Here is a 22,523-nt window from a genome sequence, read left to right on the forward strand (position 1 = left end):
AAACAATGTGAAGTTAATAAATAGCTGCATTTATCTGAAGACTATTAAAAGGAAAAAATGAGGTATAACTTGCTTGTGATTTTTTAAAAAAATCACTAATGAATATAAAGAGTTTAGACAAAAATGCCAAAAACTTGTATTTTATATATTTCACTAGTTTATACAATACTCTACTAAAAGACTAGTTATCCCTCTCATAACTCTGTCTCCAAAAGTTGGTCGTTTAGTAAGGCAATACTAAAGAATTATTATTATTGACAAATTAATTTTAAGATAATAGCTGAAGAAAATGAAATAGTTATCATGCAATCTCTATGTTTACAATCTTCCCATATGTTCTTGTTCTTGGGTTTTCTCCAAAATCCAGAAAACAGATCAACACAACCATAACTGTATCAATAGAGTCATTACTTTACATTTCTTACTATGATTTATGTTTCTATTTTTAAAAATTATTATTTAAAATTTTAAGTAATTTAAATGTATAACGATATAACAATACATAGCATTATCTATTAAAGTTAGTAAGAATTTCTAATCATGTGACTAGCCAAAAAAAACCCCTAAAAACAAAAATTAGGCACAAGCACACACACACACACACACACACACACACACACACACACACACCCTCAAATTAGCATGATTGCTTCTCTACATCTGGTGTATCTTCTTGAGTGTCAGCAGAACTCCTGGGCTTCTCTCTACCGTCTTTCTAACTCAATCCCAAGAATGGCATAGTGCCTATGTAGCTGGTAAATATGGAAATAATTAATGAAGCCCTCTTATTTCCCCATCACTCTCTGTTCATTTGGAAGCATGTCTGCTCAGGGAGTGCATTTTTTTTTCCTGCTCCTGCAAAGGCAGTGTTCTTAATACTGCCATGATTGGGAGAATAAGACTGCCTCTGTATGCAGGTCAGTTTGAATCAGGAAACCTACCTGGCTCTTGTGCTAGTTGGCATCTTTTACCTTTATCAATAATTAAGGTGATATTTTTAGTCACCATTTGAAATTATTTCTTAATGTGTTAAGAATACAGATGGGGGCCAGGCACAGTGGCTAACATCTGTAATCCCAGCACTTTGGGAGGCTGAGGTAGGCAGACTGCTTTAGCCCCCAGGTCTGAGACCATCCTGGGTAATAGGCCGAAACCCCATCTCTACAAAAAATACAAAATTAGCTGGGCGTGGTGTTGTGCGCTTGTAGTCCCAGCTACTTGGGAGACTGAGTTGGGAGGACTGATTGAGCCCAGGAGGTGGAGGCTGCAGTGAGCTGTGATCACACCACTGTACTTCAACCTGAGCAACAGAATGAGACTCTATCTCTTAAAAAAAAAATCCAGGTAGGTAAAGACAAGCATAATTTCTGGGCTCCTTCATAGACCCTAGTAAGCAATTGCAGGTGACAAGACTGACTGAATCCCTTATGAGTGTCTTTAAAGTTTGAACTGCTTTGGAGTTCCATCCATTACATAAAACATATTGATAGGGCAATTTACCTCTGACACAAAATGCCACTTCCAAAAAGAACTGTCCCTTAAAACATTAACAGTCTCAAAATAGAATGAATTGATAATGTTTTATTATACACGAGGTCAGTGTACAAAAAACCAAAACAGAAGAAAAATTATTAAAGTAACTCAAAATAATGCAATTACCTTACACATCACATGTGATATGCTCAAAGGTCTAAAGGACAGCTGCCATGTTATATTTTACTATTCATCTAGTGTTTTACTATTAGTGGTCATTTTAATACTGCAATTTTGGACTTACTTTTGTTAACGGATAAACAATACTAAACAGAATAATTTCAGGCCAATCAAATTACAGGAGAAGAGTGGCTTGGGTAAGAGATTTAAAATTATTTACATTATATAGTAATATGAAAACTCAATGAAAAGTATAGGATTTTAATGACTGTTTTTAAAAACAACCTCCTTTTTTAACCTCTCATCACTAGGTGGTCTACTATAACTATCTAGTGCTTATTAAAAATAATGTTACAAACAGATCATATTTTGGTCTGTTATCCTGTGAGGGCAGGAAGTATTCAAAGCAAGTCTAGAACATCCTGACAGAAATCAAGGATGGTCACAGAAGTTCTAAGGTGGTGTTAAGAAGATGCAAATATCAACTTAGAAGAGCTCCTTCTAGAAAACTGTGACAAAATCACATTAAGTTTATCAGATTCAATGAGTTAAAACAAATTGCCTATAAAAAAATACCTAGAGTTCCACAATGATATTCAAAAGGAAAAATAATCATCAAATCATAGTCATTATTTTTTTGCGGATTCAGAAAAAAACTGTTAAGATGTTATTGTGTGTTTATCCCCAGGACTGGCAAAGCATATCCATACGCAAAAGATTAATGCCAACAACAAAAAGTACTCTCCTCACATAAATCATTAATGGATTGGCTAATGAGACTCTCTGGCTTTTGGGACTCTCCTTAAACCACCAGCTTAAAAGGAATTCCTGTATTACATGACATTCTATTAAATAATTACAAAAGATTAATAGTGTGCTATGACATTCCATCACAAGAATAAAAAGTCCTCCTAAATAAGAAAGATGGCCATACCATAATCTCAGGTCCATGTGCAATAAAGAAAACTCGTAAGTGCAAAACTACGAGTATTACCTTTAAAACGGATTTGGGTACTGTTGAACTTTGCATTTTGATTTGCTGGTTTTAGCAGTTGCTCCTGGTTGCTGCCTTGACTATTATCCCTGCTCTTTCAGTCAGTAAAAAAACTGGAAAAAAAGGCCTTTCTAAGAACAGAGGACAAAGACTCACCTATTAGGCCTGCCTTTAACTTTAACCTAGAAAGCCAAGGTAAGAGGTCTTGCCACTCTGGTCCAAACAGTATTGCTTCTCCTGTTAGTACTATTTCCTCTGACCTAGCTTGTCATGAAAAGCAGTGCATTGGTGGTGTTTCCTCTTCAGGTAGGAAAAGAATTTAATGTTTTATACTGCTGGATCTCTGGCCACAAGCCTAAGAACACTTGGAGGCATAAGAAATTGTAAAGTAAAAATTAAATAAATTATTCTAATTCTGTTGAAGATAATGTATATTTATATGAAATCATTATTTTGTTAAAATGTCACTTCAATAGTTGAAAACACCACTTCAGAAATAAAAAATGCCTCAAAGACGAATTGTACCACATGTTATAATGATTAAATTTAACAAAGGGCTTGGAAAAAAAACACATTGCAATCAGAAACAAGGCTATTAACGGAACATTTACAATTTTAAATGTAAAGCAGTATTGAAGAAGTAATAAAGGAGAAAAGTATACAATTCTGTATTCTCAAATCTCATTCTAGTTAAACATGTGTTAGAAAAAGTTATAAGTGAGTATATTTTAGTACATGCAAGAGAGAAAGAGAGAAAGAATGAGATAGAGTGAGAGAGAGAGAGAGAGAGAGAGAGAGAGGAGAGAAAGAAAAACTTGGTATCTTTCTGAGAAATGTAGCTGCTTAACCTTAATGTTCAGATCAGAGGTTCTCATCCTTGGCACTATTAATGTTTTGAGCTGGGTAATTATTTGTTGTGTTTTGAGCTTGGTAATTCTGTCTTGTCCATGGTAGAATATTTAACACCATCCCTGGCCTCTACCTACTAAATGTCAATAGCATCTCCCTTCCTCCTGTTGTGTCTATTAAAAATGTCTCCAAACGTCGCCTAGATACCAAAATCATATGCAAATGAGAGCCACTGGCTTACAATACACAACCTTAAATTTCTGTAAACATATAAATGATTTTCTAAAAATCTGTACTTTTAAAATGATTGTAATATATAAAATCTACCCATTTTATCTTTGGCATGAGTGCATTATTTGTTACACAGACATTCTTCCCAGAAATTGTTTAACTATCTACCAGTAGATAAGACTTAAGCAGATTAAAGTAAAATAGTGCAAAGCCTGGTCCTTTTAACAAATGCAAATTATTTCTCTTACCATCATCCCTACCTTGAACCTAGTACACTCTGGCTTTTATCCTCTACCAATCTACTGAGTCTCTCTGAGTGCTACCAGAACTACTTTTCAGTCACCATCCTTCTTTGTAAATAACTACTAATCATATAGTCTTCATATAATTTTTCAATGATTTTATCTTATTGTTTTATTTCTCTGCCCATATCATTTAAACATTTTAATCACTCAATAATAAAAACTGGACAGAAAAAAATAAAACTTTATCTAATTTATCTCTATATAAAATCAAGATGTATTTAAATGTAGGATGCAACAAGGAAAGGTTTTTAATAAAGATACTGTGGTGCTAGTAAAGATTCAGAAAAAGGTAAGAAAACGATTAGAAAACAACTGAGTCTTGAAAGACTGAAAAAAAATCCAGAATTTTCAGAGTGGTAGAAAGCAGCCTGAACATAAATACAAGCTACATGTAAATCAAGACTAAAAACTGATGGATTTAGAAGACTGAGTGACACAGAGAGGTGAGATCCTTTCTGCTTTATGAGAATAGAGATTATCACATCTTTATATTTTAAGGATAAAATCATGAAACACAATCATATTCCTCTTGATGTCACAGAAAAATGAGTTGGACTAACCATAGCAAAATACAGGAAGAACCATTCTTAAACCATTTTGCTCCATCAAAAGATGATGTTACCATAGCTCTACTAATGCTTACAATTTATATAAATTAAAAGATAATATCCAACACTCCTCTGTGTTTTTTATAACTTACTTTAAACAAGGTACATTATCACGAAGCCCGTCAGATGAACTGCTACTGGTAGACGGATGAGACTGAGGAGGAATGGGCTGCGGGTTGGACACTCCCCCGGGTGTTGGCAAAGGTGGTGCCTGCTCACCCTCTGGAGTCTCCACATCATTTATTTCATATAATAATCGAACTTCCAGCATCTGTTGTAAAAGTACGGTAGTTTACTTATTCCTAATAATTACTGATCATTTTATTACAATTTATACACACATTTTACTCACAGAAACTTCAGTGGTGAAAAGATTTTTAAAAGTAAAAATTTAGCAAGATTTCCAAAAGTAAGGATTTAGCAAGAAAATATTCTTCACTCAGGGAATACACACACAAATGTGCATTATGATTTTAGAACTTGTACTCGTGTTAATGTCAAATTAGAGTATACTCACATTCATATTAGCTTTCCTTAAAGGAAATATACACTATACTTAAGGATTTAAATAATCAGTGAAAATATATGCAAAAAAATGCTATTTTTTACAAAAGAGAGATGATAATGTAAATACTAAGGTATTTTCAAAAATTCTGTACAAAACTGACTGCAAAAGCTCTTCTAAATCACCCATAAATTTAAAAATATCAGACACTTGACCATCAAAATAACTAAGATGTTACTACCGGAATGACTTCTGTGATTACTTCCTGCTTGCTGAATCTATAAATAATGACATGAGCTGAAACTCCAGCTATGCACAGCATTCTACTTTCCGGACACCAGGAGATGATCTGAATGGCATATGGATCTTCATCTACAATGTCTGTGTTTGGCCTTTCATCTTTGTTTCTTGACTTTTCAAATACTTTAGATGTCTTTAGTTTATATAATACTTGTAGGGTTACTAGACAAAAGATAATATATGTTAGACATTTTAATGCAAAAAAGATCAAAATATAAGGTAACGTTTAATCACTCATATTACATATGGAAAATGGTCCATATTTATACCATATTTTCATTTCTCAATCTACATTAGTCTATTATACATTTAGATAATATATTCTTTGTACTCATTGATCAAACAAGGGTGTGCTCATTGTATTCATGAAGAAAGATCCATTATCACAATGAATTTTGGATAACCTTAAAAAAAAGAGTAATACAAACATTTGGAAAAACGATGTGTAAATACATAAAAATAATAAACAACATACTTTGCTTCCTAAAATGACTTTCTACCTATGTTCTCTAGAAAAGATATACCAGTATAATTGAACATCCTTACATGAGGAAACACAACAGATCCTGACTTAACTGGATTCCCACTGAATGCCTGCCATGTGTATTTTCCAAACATTAATCATTAAAGACATTGTTTTTGCTACTATGTAACCACCAGATTTATTTCACAAAGACAACATGAACCTTGGTGATACAAGTTTAGACTCGGGCATTAAAATTATTCTACACATTTTTGTTGATTTGGAACACATTCCCACTTCTCCTAACTCTGACTTAGGAAGAGGAGGTTTAAAGAAATTTTGAAAAAAAAATTTGAATACTCATGTTGCCAATTATTCTTTTTTTGGGGGTCAAAGTCTCACTTTGTCACCCAGGCTGGAGTTCAGTGGCACGATTTTGGCTCCTTGCAACCTCCACCGCCCAGGTTCAAGCAATTCTTCTGCCTCAGCCTCTTGAGTAGCTGGGATTATAGACATGCGCCAGCACGCCTGGCTAATTTTTGTATTTTTAGTAGAGATGGGGTTTCACCATATTGGCCAGGCTGGTCTTGAACTCCTGACCTCGTGATCCACCCACCTTGGCCTCCCAAAGTGCTGAAATTACAGGCATGAGCCACCGTGCCAGCCCACCAATTATTCTTAATTTACTAATATTAAGACTATCTTTATTAAAAATTCTAAACTCATATATTTAATAAATCAAGCATTAAATTTATAAACTCTAAATTTCAAATTAAATACTGGTAAAGCAATTATAAAAAGGATATATAAAAGCAGTGATTGTGTAACACATAACAAATAATGAATATTAAAAATACTTACTTGCAGAAGCATCCCAGAACTTAAGTGACCCATCAGCATGCCTATGAAAAGCAAAGTTGAGAGTGTGATGAACGAAATTACATTTTTTCCTTCTTTAAATGGATACTGCTATTAAAAAGTCACCAAAATGAATAAAAAGGTAAAAAAAAAAAAATCAGAGTAAACTGGCAGGTTCTTAAGAATAACATTTCTTCTTATATTACAACATAAGGGAAAGCTCTACATGCCTAGTAAGTTAAAATTCATATAGTCTTAATTAATTATATTTAGCTATTATAGATTTACTTAGTGAAGACAAGCTTTTACTTACCCTGTGATAATTATTTCTGGGTAACTTTGAGCACCCAAGCCCCAATTACCTCCATTGATGGGCCATTCCTATTAAAAAAAAAAAATATCATTGCATAAAGCAACTTGCAAGTGTACTATGAACCTTCCTACGTGTGTGTGTGTATAAATAAGCCAGTGAAAAACATGTTTTTCTTGCAAAAATAATTTTTAATATTTTCTATAGAAATGGTATCAATGTTATCAAATACTTCAAGGTGATATAGAATAAATTAAAAAATATAACATTAAATATTGAAACTCATGTTCAATACCTTTTTGCTGTAACCTTGACGTTTCTGTCTAGCTCCAACAGAATAAAGTGCAGGAATAAGGTCCACAGGACAATCAGCAAAATATTCGCAACATGTAACAGGGGACTCATGTATACTCAACGGGTAGGGATTTTCAAATATAGGATATCTTTAACAACGGGAAGAAGAAAAGTATTTATTAATTTAATGAATTATTCCATATGATTAATACAAAAATAAAAGCTTTAAAAAACTTATATTCTTAGAGATTCAATTGATTAATTTTTGTAAGTATATTTAATAATTGAAGTCTTTTATAATAAAAGATGCTCAATTAGAATACTAAACACAAAGGCTCTAGTTTCAACTCCATACCATATGCCGTACACTACACTAAGTGCTTTAAGTATATATATCTTATTTACTTCTTGCACCAGATTCAGGATGTAGGCATTCCACTGAAGAACAAAGGTTTACAGAGAACGTGTCACAGGCATGCCTGCTGGCAAATGGAATAACAGGTACCTCATCCTTACATCAGCAGAGCTAATAAACTTTCTATTCTTTTTCTCTCCATAAATATGATACCTAGTCCAATATTTAATTCAGAATATTCTCATTTTGGTAATAATCTATAATAAAATTATACCTTAAATGTTTTCTACATATGAAGTTATTTTATTAAATAAAGCAAAAAAATGCTTTTAAAAATCATGAAATTAAAGTAGAATCCTCTTTAAATACAGAATATTTCTTTTTTTGTTTAAAGTCCTTAGAATGAAAATAGTCTAGAAAACCAGAAACTGGCTAAAAAATTTAAATAGTGCAAAGTGGCTAATTTGCAAAAAGTAGTCTACTACTCACAATTTTTTAAAACAGAAGAGAGAATTTGCCAAAAAGTCCTTTATAAACTGCAAAATGAACCCAACTATCACCACTCCCACCTCCAGGACAAAACACAAACAACATGCATTAATAAAATGTCAAAATGGCAAGCAACAGTCTTCTCTTTATAACATAGATTATTTCCTTAGCTCAGTGAGTCTATTATTACCACATATTTAACTGATACTTTTGCTAAATAAAATGCCTAGTCACAGGTTACTTGCATAGTATTTTCTTTGACTTAAATGTAACTCAGTACAGACCACATGTGAAAAGTCTCAATTATTTGAAAAACTTGCCTAAGGGGAAAAAAAAATAAAAGAAAATCATATTAAGAATAAGTTATTCTAGGACTATTATATAGAAATAATATTTTCAAGTGATCTTGTTATTTTAAAAAGAAAAAAAAAAAACCTCACGATTGATTAGTACAAGTAGCAAGTGCTTAGCTGAAGTAAATGCAGGATTTGCTAAACATCAGGTACATAATACTGTTCATCTACTTCAGGGTCTCCCAACCTCTGTACTATTTACATTTTGAACCAGATAATGTTTTACTGTGGAGCACTGTCCCATGCACTGTGGATGTTTTACATCATCATCAGTCTTCTACCCACTAGATGCCGGTAGCAACACCCTCAAACACACTTAAAAGGTTTCCTCAGACATCACCATACATTCCCTGGGCAGGAGGAGGGCAGGGGTGGAAGAGGGGATGAAAAAATCACCCTTGATTGAGAAACACTGAAATACTGAATGGGTAAACTCAATTAAAAAACATACTTAATGATTATTTCTCCAAAGATAAAAATAAGTAACACAATGTGAATTATTCCATTCAAATAATTTGTAAGTAAACATTATCATCTACGATCCAAAAAGCAAAATATGGCAAATATCATGAAAAGTTACAAAGAAGCTATAGTGGCAAGTTACAGATCAGATATAATATATCTGGTAAACAGAGGATAGGAAAATCCTTAAAAAAGATAAGAAGGTTGACTTTGAAAGTTATGTAGATTTTTAGCAGCTGTGAAACTAGAGTGTTTCAGGTATTGGGAATTACATAAGAGAAGAAATGGAAGTAAAATGTCTGTTGGACACATAGTTTTGTCTTCCTAGGGAATAAGACACTTCTGAGAAGACAGTGAGAGACAGGTTGGAAAGAAACCCTGAATTCCTACTGTTTGGAGTAGCAGGTGTTTTTAAATCAAAAAACAATATTGAACCACAGTATAAAAAGGACAGTACAAGACTGGAGCTGTGTGTAAAATGAATCTGGCAATGGAATGCATGACCATTGCAACAGAGAGTGAGTGGAGGCAGAAAGACTAAAATAGCTTATTTTGGAGGTAAACAGTGATGGGATTAATTTTTGACATGCTGATTTTATGTGGCCCCAGGATACCTAAGTGTCAGCCTGAATCACGTGAAATTTCAGAAATACAACAATTTTTTACCTAAAAATGAAAATGTTATGATATTCAACATAATAGAGAGATTTGACAAGTAAGTAGATATGCGAGTCTGCAGCTCTCAAGAGGTCAAGGTTATAAATATAAATGTAGAGTTTTCACAGAAATGAAATAGCTAATGCTATGAAAAAAGGGATCTTGAATCAACCACATACTCATTGAATCACTCACCAAATTTTATTTCTTACCCATTTTGTGCAAGGTCTATAAGTACTAAATCCTTTTCTAGAAGAACAACCACAGCATATGGTTCTTGAAAATCTGGAATTTGACAACAATGCATGAATTATAGCTCTAAAGTTGCAAATGCAAATGGGCAGCAAATTAGATAAATGTTTTTTGCTTGATTTTATTTTATTCTCTTGCATGTTTAACATTCTGATCCTATGATACTTCATGCATGTTATTTAAGGCCATAAGTTATATGAAATAAAACTATTTAATAATCCTTTCAAAATTATTTTACTTTTGTAAAAATGAGTAAGACAGAAATTTCTATGGTATTGCAAATTTCAAAGCTGGACATAAGCAACAAAACTAAAATTTAAATCTGAATAATACACATAACAACAATTATCATGATTTAATCTCACAGGAACCAAAAAGAGTTCCAGTTCTACTATAACACAATAATTTCTTGGATGTTTCAAATGTGCCTGTGAACTATAAAATATGCTACATCATTACACCTCAATGAATTTCAACTGAAGTTAAAAAAAAAAGGTCCAGATTTAAATTCTTCTTGAATTAAACATGCTAGCTGTGATGGTTAAATTTATGTGTCACCTTGTCTATGATATGGGTGCCCCCAGCTGTTTGGTCACATACCAGTCTAGACATTTGCTGTGAAAATAAAAACATATACATATATATTATTTTCACAGCAAATGTCTGTGAAAAAAAAAACATATACATATACATAAAGCATATGTATATGTTTTTATTTTCACAGCAAATGTCACAGCAAATATACATATATATATATATATATATATATATATGTATTAGATGTGATTAACATTTAAATCAGTAGATTCTGAGTCAAGCTGGTTACCCTCTGAATGAATGGGCCTCATCCAATCAGATTAAGGTCTTAAAAACACAAACTGAGGTTTCCTAAAAAAAAGGCAATTTTGCCTCAAGATTTTAACACAGAAGCCATGTCTGAAATTTCAATCTACAGATTTCAGACTCAAGACTGCAACACAAATGCTTTCCTGAATTTCCATCCTGCTGTCCTGCTCTATAGGTTTCAGACTTCCAGTCCCACAGTATTGTGAGCCAATTCCTTAAAATCAACCAACCAATCAGTCTCTCTCTTCTGCAAGTTCTGCTTCTATGAAGAATACTCACTAACACATCACTATCTTGACAGAATTTTAAAATGTGTCTTAATTTTGATAGTTTTTTTATTCTTCAAAAGTACTTACTACTAATACATAATATTAAACAGATTAAGTTTATTAAACAACTTCCCTAACAAAATTTGCTAGGTTATGAATTCAGCATCTCTTCTGCAGAAGAGTTAGCATAATAGGATAAGTAGTTTTACATAAACAACATAGGTCTTTTTTTTTTTTTTTTTTTTTAAATATCCACTACCTATAGAGAATGAGCTCTAAGGTTGCAAAGCTTACCATTTGGGTATGGCGTTTCACATAGTGTTAGAAAATCAACAATTGAATAGTCCATTTCTAGCACAGCAGTGCTTTTCCCATGCATCACTGTTAAGCAAGGTCTTCTTCCTACAGTATCATATGACAAACCTCCTGATAAAATAATAAAAGGCTCCCTGGAAAAAAAATACATGTTAAGATTATTAATGGCATAGTAAATTTTTTTGCTACATGGTAATTTTTTAATTTAGTGAAATAGCATAATCTTAAATTCTAACATTTTTACACATCATGTAATTTAATTCTCATGTGGAATTTTTAATTAAATTAGGTAAGACCCAAGTGAATTATTGAAAATTCATCTACAATAAAAATAAACACTGACTACATTTGACTTTCATACAACCCTTTGATCCCTAAAACTTTTTATCTCCTAAATAAAATTTTCATAAAATTCTCTCTGGGTTTCTGCTGAATAAAGTCTCTTGAATGTATTGCTTTGACTTCCAATCCTAACCAGGCCTTCTCAACATTAGTTCCCACAGAGAATCTTAATGCCTTGAGGGGTCCATTGTATATAATGGATTAAATTCTCAAGGATGCATCAAGAATTGTACTCCATACAAATCACTGTGGAAAGAACTGTAAGAGACACTCAAATCATTTCCTGTATGCCTTAATTTCTTCTAGAACCTTGGCTGACACACTCTCAAACCATAGCTCCCATACATACATTTATCAGTTGCCAGCCTGATAATTCTAATTAGCCTTATAATTCTGTTATATCTAATTTTCCCACTCTCCCTATTAGCCATTATTAAATCTAAATTATTTAACTAGACCCATTTTTTAAATTATTAATGTATGCTTATTTTTTTCATATATTATAGTCTGGGTATATTTCCATGCATTTGACTTTTCTTTCCATTTACTGGTAGTGAAGTTATTTATGACACATTATACAGATGATTTAAATTTTCTGTATATTATTTCTTAAATATCTCCATTTATGATTTCTTAGTTTTTAAATGCTTAATCTAAGGCCAGTGTATCTATCTTCCTCTTCACTCATTATTCATAATGTTACTTCCTTCTTTTCCATTTATTGAATTTTTACTCTTCACATCTTCTACAAGCCATTATGTAATAATACCCAATGGTTAAAAGTGCTAGCTCTGGAACTAAACCACCTGCATTTAAATCTTAGCTCTGGCTTAACTTCTGTATAATCTTCGGCAAGCTGCTTCCCTCTATGTTCCTAGCTTCTACATGTATAAAATGGATATACAGTGATAAGTATCTAATCTCAGGTAATTCTTAAACTGGACAGTGCCTGACTCATAGTAGGAGTTTCCTATTATTATCATCAAATTGTCATTTTCATCCATTATGAAAATTTCTCTTCAGGGTGTGTGAGAAACAAAACCCATTAAAACCACTAAATTATATTTATTTTTATCTAAAACAAGAGTACATCAACTTCACGTAAATTTAATTGGACTGGTAATCATATGAGTATGTAGTACATAAATATAAATATCAATGCAATACATGTATGTACTTGTGTATATAATACTTTTATAAAACTACACCCTTATGTATCCTTCCTTGCTTTATTTTTTCCATAGCAGTTATTACTACACAGATTTATTGTGCTTACTGTTTTTCTCATTAAAATGTATGCTTTACGAGGTCAGTGGTTTTGTGTGTTTTGTTCACTGCTGTATCCACAACAGTGCCTGAAACAGTACCTGCCATATAGTGGGTAGGAATTAATATTTTTTCAAAGGAATGAATGAATAGAAATGCGTATTGCACTAATCATTCACTATTATCATTTATTTTTTTTTACTGCTGATTGATTTGGGTAATGTTTCTCTAGCTAAATTGCAATTAGGGAGCTTAAAATGTTATCCTAAGTAGAACCATACCCATATATTCAGTGTTTCAACCTCTCAGCATACTGTGATTATTATGACTGTGCTCAGGAAAGTATATTTAATTTTCTTCTACTTTTTAATCACATACAATGAATAAATAGAATACTATATCTCCTCTCTTCTATATCTTGAATACAATATGCAACTGAATTCAAATAATCCAAGGACAGGGATGAAGGGACCCATGGGTAACCAATACTTGTTAAATTTATAGATTGGGAGACTTGAGCCAGGTATTCTATATGTAATATTTCTAGAACAGCTGATAAGTATTCTTTTAAATATAACCTATTTTTTAAAAAAAACGTATTAACGTCAGAACAATGAAGAGAGATTATAGCTTTACATTACAGAATAAAATGTCTGAAAAGCACCCAAGGAGATCAAACTGAGTAGGTGACCAGTTTATACAATCTTGACACTATGGTAGCTACTTAGGTTTATCCTTAGAAAGCAAGTAGTAAGCTGCCTGTACTTATTTTCTAAACTTAAGAGAAAAAAAAATACACACACACACACACACACACACACACACACACACACACACACATAAATTTACAAAAGGGAAAGAGTCCAACTGACATGTCGCCAAGGTAATTTTTTCGATAATAACTATTTGCCAAATCTACTTTACTTGTGCTATTTTATGTGCTGTCTCTTTAAAACTATCTGACTGCCAGACAAGAACCATCCAACCTGTGAACATTCATAGATTATATCTTTTTATCCTTATAATGTCCCCAACTTGAAGCATAAATATTAGTGATTGTTTTAAAAAAACATCAGTCATAAATACAATGATAAAGTTCAGGCCGGGCGCAGTGGCTCAAGCCTGTACTCCCAGCACTTTGTGAGGCCGAGGCGGGTAGATCGCGAGGTCAAGAGATCGAGACCATCCTGGTCAACATGGTGAAACCCTGTCTCTACTAAAAATACAAAAAAATCAGCTGGGCATGGTGGTGCGTGTCTGTAATCCCAGCTACTCAGGAGGCTGAGGCAGGAGAATTGCCTGAACCCAGGAGGCGGAGGTTGCGGTGAGCCAAGATCACACCATTGCACTCCAGCCTGGGTAACAAGAGCGAAACTCCATCTCAAAAAAATAAATAAATAAAATAAAATAAATAAAAAAAAATAAAGTTCAATATTTTAGCACTACACAGCAAAAATTATGAATTTTTAGGTTTGGAGGCATCTGAAATTTTATTAAAAGTTCTAGGTATCTAAATTTTTTCCAGGTAACATGAATTACAGACGTGAAGAGTATTTTTCCTTTTAAAAAATAAAAAGGTAAGCTGTTTGATGTTATAAGAAGGTCTAGAGATAATAGTTTTTATTCTATTACTTTAAGTAGAATTTTAGTAGTATCCCTTTTAATTATATTGAGTTTTAACCCAGACTCTTCTCATTTTGGAAGACAGCCAGGTTAGAAAGTTGTCAGTCTGGAAGCCTTACCGTTTGATTAGATTTTTTAACAAACTAGACACTTGACGGAGTACACATGCTTTCTGCCGATGATCACCTTCCCAGGCCTGCCTTAACAATAGATTCAGCTGAAGCTGTGTTTCCGTATGATGTCTTCTTCATTTCAAAGTGCCACTTCTATCCAAAAAGCCACTTGTATAACTAATTTGCTAAACTCAGCTCCATAATACTACCTATTCCTTTGCTGAAATATTTTTGAGCACCTGTGTTCCAGGGAATAAAACAGTGCTCCTATGTCTAGTCTAGGCAGACAACACACTATGATAGGTATTAATACTATGAAGATCAACACAAGGCTAAGTGGTAGGCTGACTGTGAGGGCAGGGCCACAGGAGTAACATGAGATCACATGGTGAGGACAGGCCCCAGAAGGGATGGCAGATGGGCTGGGACCTGAACGAAAAGGAGCCAGCCATGCAAAGAACTGGGTTTGTGGAAGAATGAGGCCCACTCTAGTCAGCAGGAATAGCCACTGCAGAGACCTGAGGTCAGAAAGGAGCGGGGTGTATCTGAGGAACTAAAAGGCCAGTGGGGCGGCAGCACAGTGAGTAAGGCAGAACATGGTAATGGGAGAAAGGACTCCAAATCCTGCTGACACATCCTGTTTACTCCTTTAGGATGTCTAGAATCTGTCTCCTCCTTTTCATTTCCACAATTACTTTTGTACAACAGCATTCAGATGAGTTGTTCACTGACTGAGAGAAGTACTTTCCCTCATTTTCTGTTTAGTCAGTTCCTGTTCCTCCTTCAAAACTCATTCCAATCATTATCATCTCCTCAGAGAAACCTTTCCCAGCCTGCCCACCCTGACAGAGTTGGAAGCCCCCTCCATGTTCCTAGGTACCTGCTGATACCTCTACTCAGCATTACCACACTTCACTGTCATTGTTTATCTGCTTTCCCTCTGCATGTTTGACCTCTGCATCCCCTACACCTTAGCTAGGTACCCCAACGTGTTTGTCAGAGAAATATTTAAAATATCACTAACCCTACAGCTGAGCTGATCACTGCCTCACCAGACTTAATGGTTTGGAAATGCTGTAGCATGGGGTCCAGCATTTCAGATGCTTCCTACACATGCCCAGATTTGGGGAACATGCCTACAGCAGGGTGAAGTTTAATTGTTGTGCTATTTTGATAACTGTTCTGCATAATTAGTACCTATATTATTCACTATCTCCATGTACTTTAAAAATTAGGATTTAACCTCTAAATAGTCAATCTCATATCACATTGTCTACATTACTAATTGTCCTCATTACTGATTTTACCAAATGCTCAACAATTTTTTTTCAAATGAAACTGTACAATTCCATTATAGAGGGAACATTTAATAACTATATATTTGGTAAGCAGCATTATACCTTAGCTCTTGAGAGCTGCCTGCTAACTAATACCTAAACTTTACCACTCTATTCCTGGTGCTTGGCAGAAAGTCCAAAGAAATACATATTTACTGAATGAATAAATAATTACTGATTTAATAAGAACCCATATCAAATTCCTAAAAGTCTTAACTCAAATTATAAATATAAACTAATTTGAATAGTCTAATAGAATTTCATACTTTCCTATTTGGTATTATTTTGCACAGAAAATAAAAATTAAAAGTTTATTTTACAGATTACATGTCAATTAAAATAGGTTCATGTGCATAAACTGTTAAAGTAATAAACTTGTGAAGGACACTCAAAAATATTAATACATTTTTCCTACTAAGTTATTTAAACTATCAAATTGAAATGAAATAATCCAAAACAACATTTTCAAAAATCTATCTCTTTAAAATAAGGGCTGAGAAGAAAAAAGTAATAAAATTGAAAATATCAGAAGATGACTTTGAAGCACTTGCCTAAATACATATTGTCTTGAACACCGCTTTACAAACTGTGGTCAAGAACTATTTAATATTTTTTTAATTTGTTGAAAAGCTATGCTTTTGTAAAACAAACAACACAAACTATGAATGTGCATGCACATGTTGCAGCAATGGCAGGTGGCATTCCAGTTTCTAGGTTCACTCTTGATTTCTGTACTTATCTTGTCTCAGATCATTTAGCACACAGGAACTCTTTACAGCCATAATTTGAGCAACACTAAGCCTAGCACACAAGTTGAGGCTTTTAATACTATTACTCGGCCTATTCTGTCATTGTGGCTTTGTGGGAGGAATGTGAGGATGTTACTGAGGATCTCAATGCAAACCTCATACCCCCTCACATTCTGGATTCAATATGAAACCACGTAACTCGAGCTAGATACAATGGGGGTACAGGCATTGGGTAAATACACCCCATCCCAAATGGGAGAAATTGGCCAAAATTAAGGGGCTACAGGCCCCATACAAGTCCGAAATTCAAATGGGCAATCATTAAACCTTAAATTTCCAAAACGATCTCCTTTGACTTCAAGTCTCACATCCAGGTCACGCTGATGCAAGAGGTGGGTTCCCATGGTCTTGAGCAGCTCCATCCCTGTGGCTCTGCAGGGTACAGACCCTTCTTGGCTGCTATGGGTCGGTGTTGAGAGTCTGCAGCTTTTCCAGGTGTATGGTGCAAGCTGTCAGTGGATCTACCATTCCGGGGTCTGCAGGATGGTGGCCCTCTTCTAACAACTCTACTAGGTGGTGGCCCAGTGGGGACTCTGTGTCGGGGCTCTGACTCCACATTTACCTTCCACACTACCCTAGCAGAGGTTCTCCATGAGGCCTCTACCCCTGCAGTGAACTTCTGCCTGGAAATACAGGCAATTCCATATACCCTCTGAAATCTAGGTGGAGGTTCCCAAACCTCAATTCTTGACTTTTGTGTACTTGCAGACCCAACACCACATGTAAGCCACCAAGGCCTGGGGTGTGTTCCCTCTGAAGCAATGGCCTGAGCTCTATGTTGACCCCTTTTAGCCATGGCTGGGACACAGGGCATCAAGTCCTAAGACTGCACAAAGCAGTAAGGCCCTGGGTCCGACCCTTAAATATTTTTTTCCTCCTAGGCCTCCAGGTTGTGATAGAAGGGACTAGCCCTGGAAGCATTTATCCCATGGTCTTGGTGATCAACATTCAGCACCTTATCACTTACGCAAATTTATGTAGCAGGCTTAAATTTCTTCCTAGAAAATGGATTTTTTTTTCTAGTGCATCATCAGGCTGCAAAATTTTCAAACTTTTATGCTCTGCTTCCTCTTGAACATTTTCCCGCTTAGAAATTTTTTCCACCAGATACACCAAATCGTCTCTCTCAAGTTTAAAGTTCCACAGATCTCTCAGACAGGGGCAAAAAGCCACCAGTCTCTTTGCTAAAGCATAGTAAGATTCACCTTTGTTCCAGTACCCAACAAGTCCCTCAGCTCCATCTGAGACCACCTGAGCCTGGATGTCATTGTCCATATCACTCTCAGCATTTTGGTCAAAGCCATTCAACAAATCTCTGGGAAGTCTGAACTTTCCTACATCCTTCTGTCTTCTGAATCCTTCAAGTCTCCAGGAAGTTGCAAACTTTACCACATCTTTCTGTCTTCCTCTGAGCCCTTCAAACTGTTCTAGACTCTGTGTGTTACCCAGTTCCGTAGTCACTTCCACATTTTTGGATAGCTTTACAGCAGCCCCCCACTCCTGGTACCAATTTACTGTATTAGTTCTCATGCTGCTAATAAAGACATATCTGAAGCTGAGTAACTTATAAAGAAAAGAAGTTTAATTGACTCACAGTTCAGCGTGACTGGAGAAGCCTCAAGAAACTTACCATCATGGTGGAGGGAGAAGAAAACATGTCCTTTGCATGGCAGAGAGCCTAGCGAAGGGGGAAGCCTCATAAAATCATCAGATCTCATGAGAACTTACTATCATGAGAATAGCATGTGGGAAGCTGCCCCCATGATTCAATTACTTCCCACTAGATACCTCCCTCTACACGTCTACACATGGGGAATATGGGAATTACAACTCAAGATGAGATTTCAGTAAGGACACAGCAAAACCTTATCAGTATTAAACTGACAAAATAAAACAAAAATTATCCTATACTGATCAAACTATGAAACTGGTGTATTTGATACTCACTTCTTCAAGGTATACACAGATACTTTCAAAAAGCAATATTACAATTTGTCAAGAGCCATAGAAAACCTCTTTCCTTCAAAATGTCACCATGGGAAATTCATTGTAATAAAATAATCCAACAAAATATTTTTACTACTATCTATGACATCAAAAAGGAAAGTATACTCACTCCTATATTTTTATTTACTATGTAAAAAAACTGATTATAAAATCAATAAAGAAAAAGGTTCAACAAAAGAATAAATGCTTGCGTAAACTACATAGCTCTTAAACTATTAAATCATAAGCTGATTAAAAACTAGTAATGCTTTAGACAAAATAGAAGAAAAAATACCAAACAGACATATTCTAAGAATATACAAAGTAAAAATGTATATGTATCAGAAAAAAAGTCTCAGAGAAATGAACAAATAAAAAAATTCTTGCTCCTGCTTCACTCCACCCTTAGCCAGCACACTCACCTCTACTGCACTTGCTTTTTTTTGTTTTGTTTTGAAACAGAGTCTCACTCTATTGCCAGGCTGAAGTGCAGTGGCATGATCTTGGCTCACTGTAACCTCCACCTCCCTGGTTTGAGCAATTATCCTGCCTCAGCCTCCTGAGTAGCTGGGATTACAGGGCGCACCAACACACCCAGCTAATTTTTTGTATTTTTAGTAGAGACGAGGTTTTACCCTGTTGGCCAGGATGGTTTAGATTTCCTGACCTCGTGATTGACCCATCTCAGTCTCCCAAAGTGCTGGAATTACTAGTGTGAGCCACCGTGCCTGGCCCTATTGCACTTTTTAAACTTGTCATCTACTTCCTCTACTTCGGTGTTCCACTTCAAGATCCAAAACCTTATCTGAAGACCTTCGCTTCTGTGGTGAAAAAAAAATTTTGTGAAAGAACTTATAATCATATGACAAACCCTTTAATATTTATGAAATCTATCTTCTTTTCCTATCTGTACTTTGGATTCACTTTGATATTATACAAAATTATTCCCTATTTCTTTTCAGTCTCTGATTCAAGCCACATTTTCCTTCTCTGACATTAATCATATGCTGATCTTCCCTACCTTAAATAAAAATGAAAACCTATACCTTACTCCTCCTAATGACACATAATTGATACCTGTATCTCACCAGATACATGTTATACACCAGTATGCATTTTCCCTTGTGAATCCACCAATCTTTTCCTTCCTTCTTTCCTTCTCCTTCCTTCCTTCTTTCCTTCCTTTTCCTCCCTTCCTTCCTCCCTCATTCCTTCCTTTCTTTCTTTTTGAGACTTGCTCTGTTGCTGCAAGTCTCAAAAAAAAAAAAAAGTGCAATGGTGCTATGGTGTTATCTCGGCTCACTGCAACTTCTGCCTTCTGAGTTTGAGCAATTCTCCTGCCTCTGCCTCCTGAATAACTGGGATTACAGGTGCATGCCACCATGCCTGGCGAATTTCTATATTTTTACTAGAGACGGGGTTTCAACCTACCGGCCAGGCTGCTCTCAAACTCCTGACCTCGTGATCCACCCATCTTGGCCTCCCAAAGTGATGGGAATACAGGCACAAGCCACCTCGCCTGGTCTTGTTTTTCTTTCTTTTAATGCCCCTACATCCTGGCTCATGTTTGAAATGATGCTAAAACAGCACTCTCACAAATTAATCCTTCCTACAGTGTATCTCCTTGCCTTCCATTATCATTCTCATCAATCTTTCCGTAGCCCCAAACTATCAAACCAAATGATCTTGTATTATGCTGGCTTTCTTTTTGTACATGTGTGTGTGTTCAGAATCTCCTAGGCCTCTTTTCTACTTCTTATTTTGGTGTCTTTCAAGATAAAATACCAGTGTTGGGAGTTTTGACTCTTAAGGGTTCTGAGCTGGCAGGAAACCATATTGTAGGTGCTCCTTTTTCCTTTTTCTTATATTCAAGCAATATCACATCCATTTTAGTAATTACTACTGGTCACACGTATTTCAAGGGCTTATTACATGTCAACTTTCAAAGTTAAGAAAACCCTGTCAATGATATAAAAATGGATTTGTATAACAGTAAGTTTCATTATATATGTAATATCAGCTTAAATCCAACAGTGATGACTTAAAAAACAAATATAGGGAATAGCCTAAAAATAGAAGGGCAAGGATTTTAGCACTTGAAATTGATAGAAGTCATGGATGAGCGCAATCTTGGGCATATACTTACGCAGCTACTAAAAGAAGTGTTCTAATGTCAAAAGACAGAAGACAGAGTTATCAATCTAGTAGACATAGTTTTCTGGCAATATGAGATTGTAACACAAAGCTATAATAGTCACCTTTCTTGAGACAAGTGATTGAAAATAAAGCAGCAGCAGGTCTGAAGTCACAAGAATACAAAGTAGTGTGGTAATCTTACTATGCGAGCTGACTTGATTGTTCCCTGTATTTGACAACTTATTGCAGGTAGAATTATTCACTAATTTATTATACAGTATAGGGAGATGACAGAATTGTGCTAAGCAAATACAAGTCAAAATGTTATCTTAAAAATAATAAAGGAAATGGTAGTTTATGATAGGTGTGAGATCTGGGAATTAAGACTGGGAGAAAACATTCTAGTTTTGAGAGAATAAAGATACTATAGATAAATCTGGGGTGAGTTGTGGAATGACTATTTCTGAAGACAGTAATAAAATAAAAATCAACTATTTAAGGTTAAAACTTTTTGACTGACATACTAAAAGTAACATGAAAAAGGGTAAGGTTAACTGATGAGGCACTTCAAACTGTAAAAGTCCATAGACTCAAAGAGATCTTCACTCATTAGATGAAATTACATACAAATGTCTGTGGACTTTTTCTTAACGGATGGAAGATCAAGTGGCATGATCACAAAAGGATTATGGGAGTACAGATATTGCTTCAACATACTGATTTCATTTCCCTCAGATATCTATCAAATAATGAGATTGCTGGATCACAGGGTAGTTCTATTTTTAACTTTTTGAAGAACCTCCATATAATTTTCCATAATGGCTGTACTAATTTACATTCCACCAACTATATGTGTGGGTTCCCGTTTTTGCACATACTAACACTTATTGTTTGTCTTCTTTGACAGCTGCCATTCTAACTGGAGTGAGGTGATATCTTATCGTGGTATTATTTGTATTTCCCTGATGATTAGTTATGTCGAACATTTTTTCATATGCCTGGTTGGTTATTTGTATTTCTTTTGAGGAATGTCTATTAAAGGTTTTCTGTGCATTTTTTAATCAGATTTTTTTTTTTTTTTTTTTGGCTATTGATCTGTGTTCCTTATATATTCTGTAATTAAAATTCTATAATTAATCTTTAGCTAGATGTATCATTTACAAATATTTTCTCCCATTCTGTAGACTGTATTTTCACTTTGTTGATTGTTTCCTTTGTGCTGAAGAATCTTTTTAATTTGATGTAATTCCATTTGTCTATTTTGGCTTTTGTCATCTGCACTTTTGAGGTCTTATCCAAAAAAATCCATGCCCACGTCATGAAGTATTTCCCATGTACTCTTCCAATAGTTTCATAGTTTCAGGTCTTACATTTAAATTTGTAATACATTTTTTAGCAGATTTTTGTGTATGGTGAAAGATAGGGGTGTGGTTTTAGTCTTACACATGTGGATATCCTATTTTCCCAGCACCATTTATTGAAAAAAATGTCCTTCCCCTAATTTTTGTTATTCATATCTTTGTTGGAAATCAGCTGGCTACAG

General features: G+C 34.7%; 1 protein-coding gene across 4 annotated transcripts in view; it reads right to left on the reverse strand.

Moving 5' to 3' along the window:
- Nucleotides 1-22,523, reverse strand: part of STXBP5 (syntaxin binding protein 5) — a 170,724-nt gene that overhangs the window by 61,306 nt on the left and 86,895 nt on the right. For all 4 annotated transcript variants that reach the window (XM_039467624.2, XM_074397306.1, XM_039467625.2 and 1 more), the window contains exons 10-16: nt 11,348-11,502; nt 9,899-9,971; nt 7,372-7,519; nt 7,080-7,147; nt 6,770-6,810; nt 5,387-5,607; nt 4,733-4,911 (exon numbers count right to left, since the gene is read on the reverse strand). In XM_039467624.2, coding sequence (XP_039323558.1) covers nt 4,733-4,911; nt 5,387-5,607; nt 6,770-6,810; nt 7,080-7,147; nt 7,372-7,519; nt 9,899-9,971; nt 11,348-11,502 — 885 coding nt within the window. The remainder of the gene's footprint in view (nt 1-4,732; nt 4,912-5,386; nt 5,608-6,769; nt 6,811-7,079; nt 7,148-7,371; nt 7,520-9,898; nt 9,972-11,347; nt 11,503-22,523) is intronic.

Source organism: Saimiri boliviensis, chromosome 4, assembly GCF_048565385.1.
Source record: "Saimiri boliviensis isolate mSaiBol1 chromosome 4, mSaiBol1.pri, whole genome shotgun sequence".
Lineage (NCBI taxonomy): Eukaryota > Metazoa > Chordata > Mammalia > Primates > Cebidae > Saimiri > Saimiri boliviensis.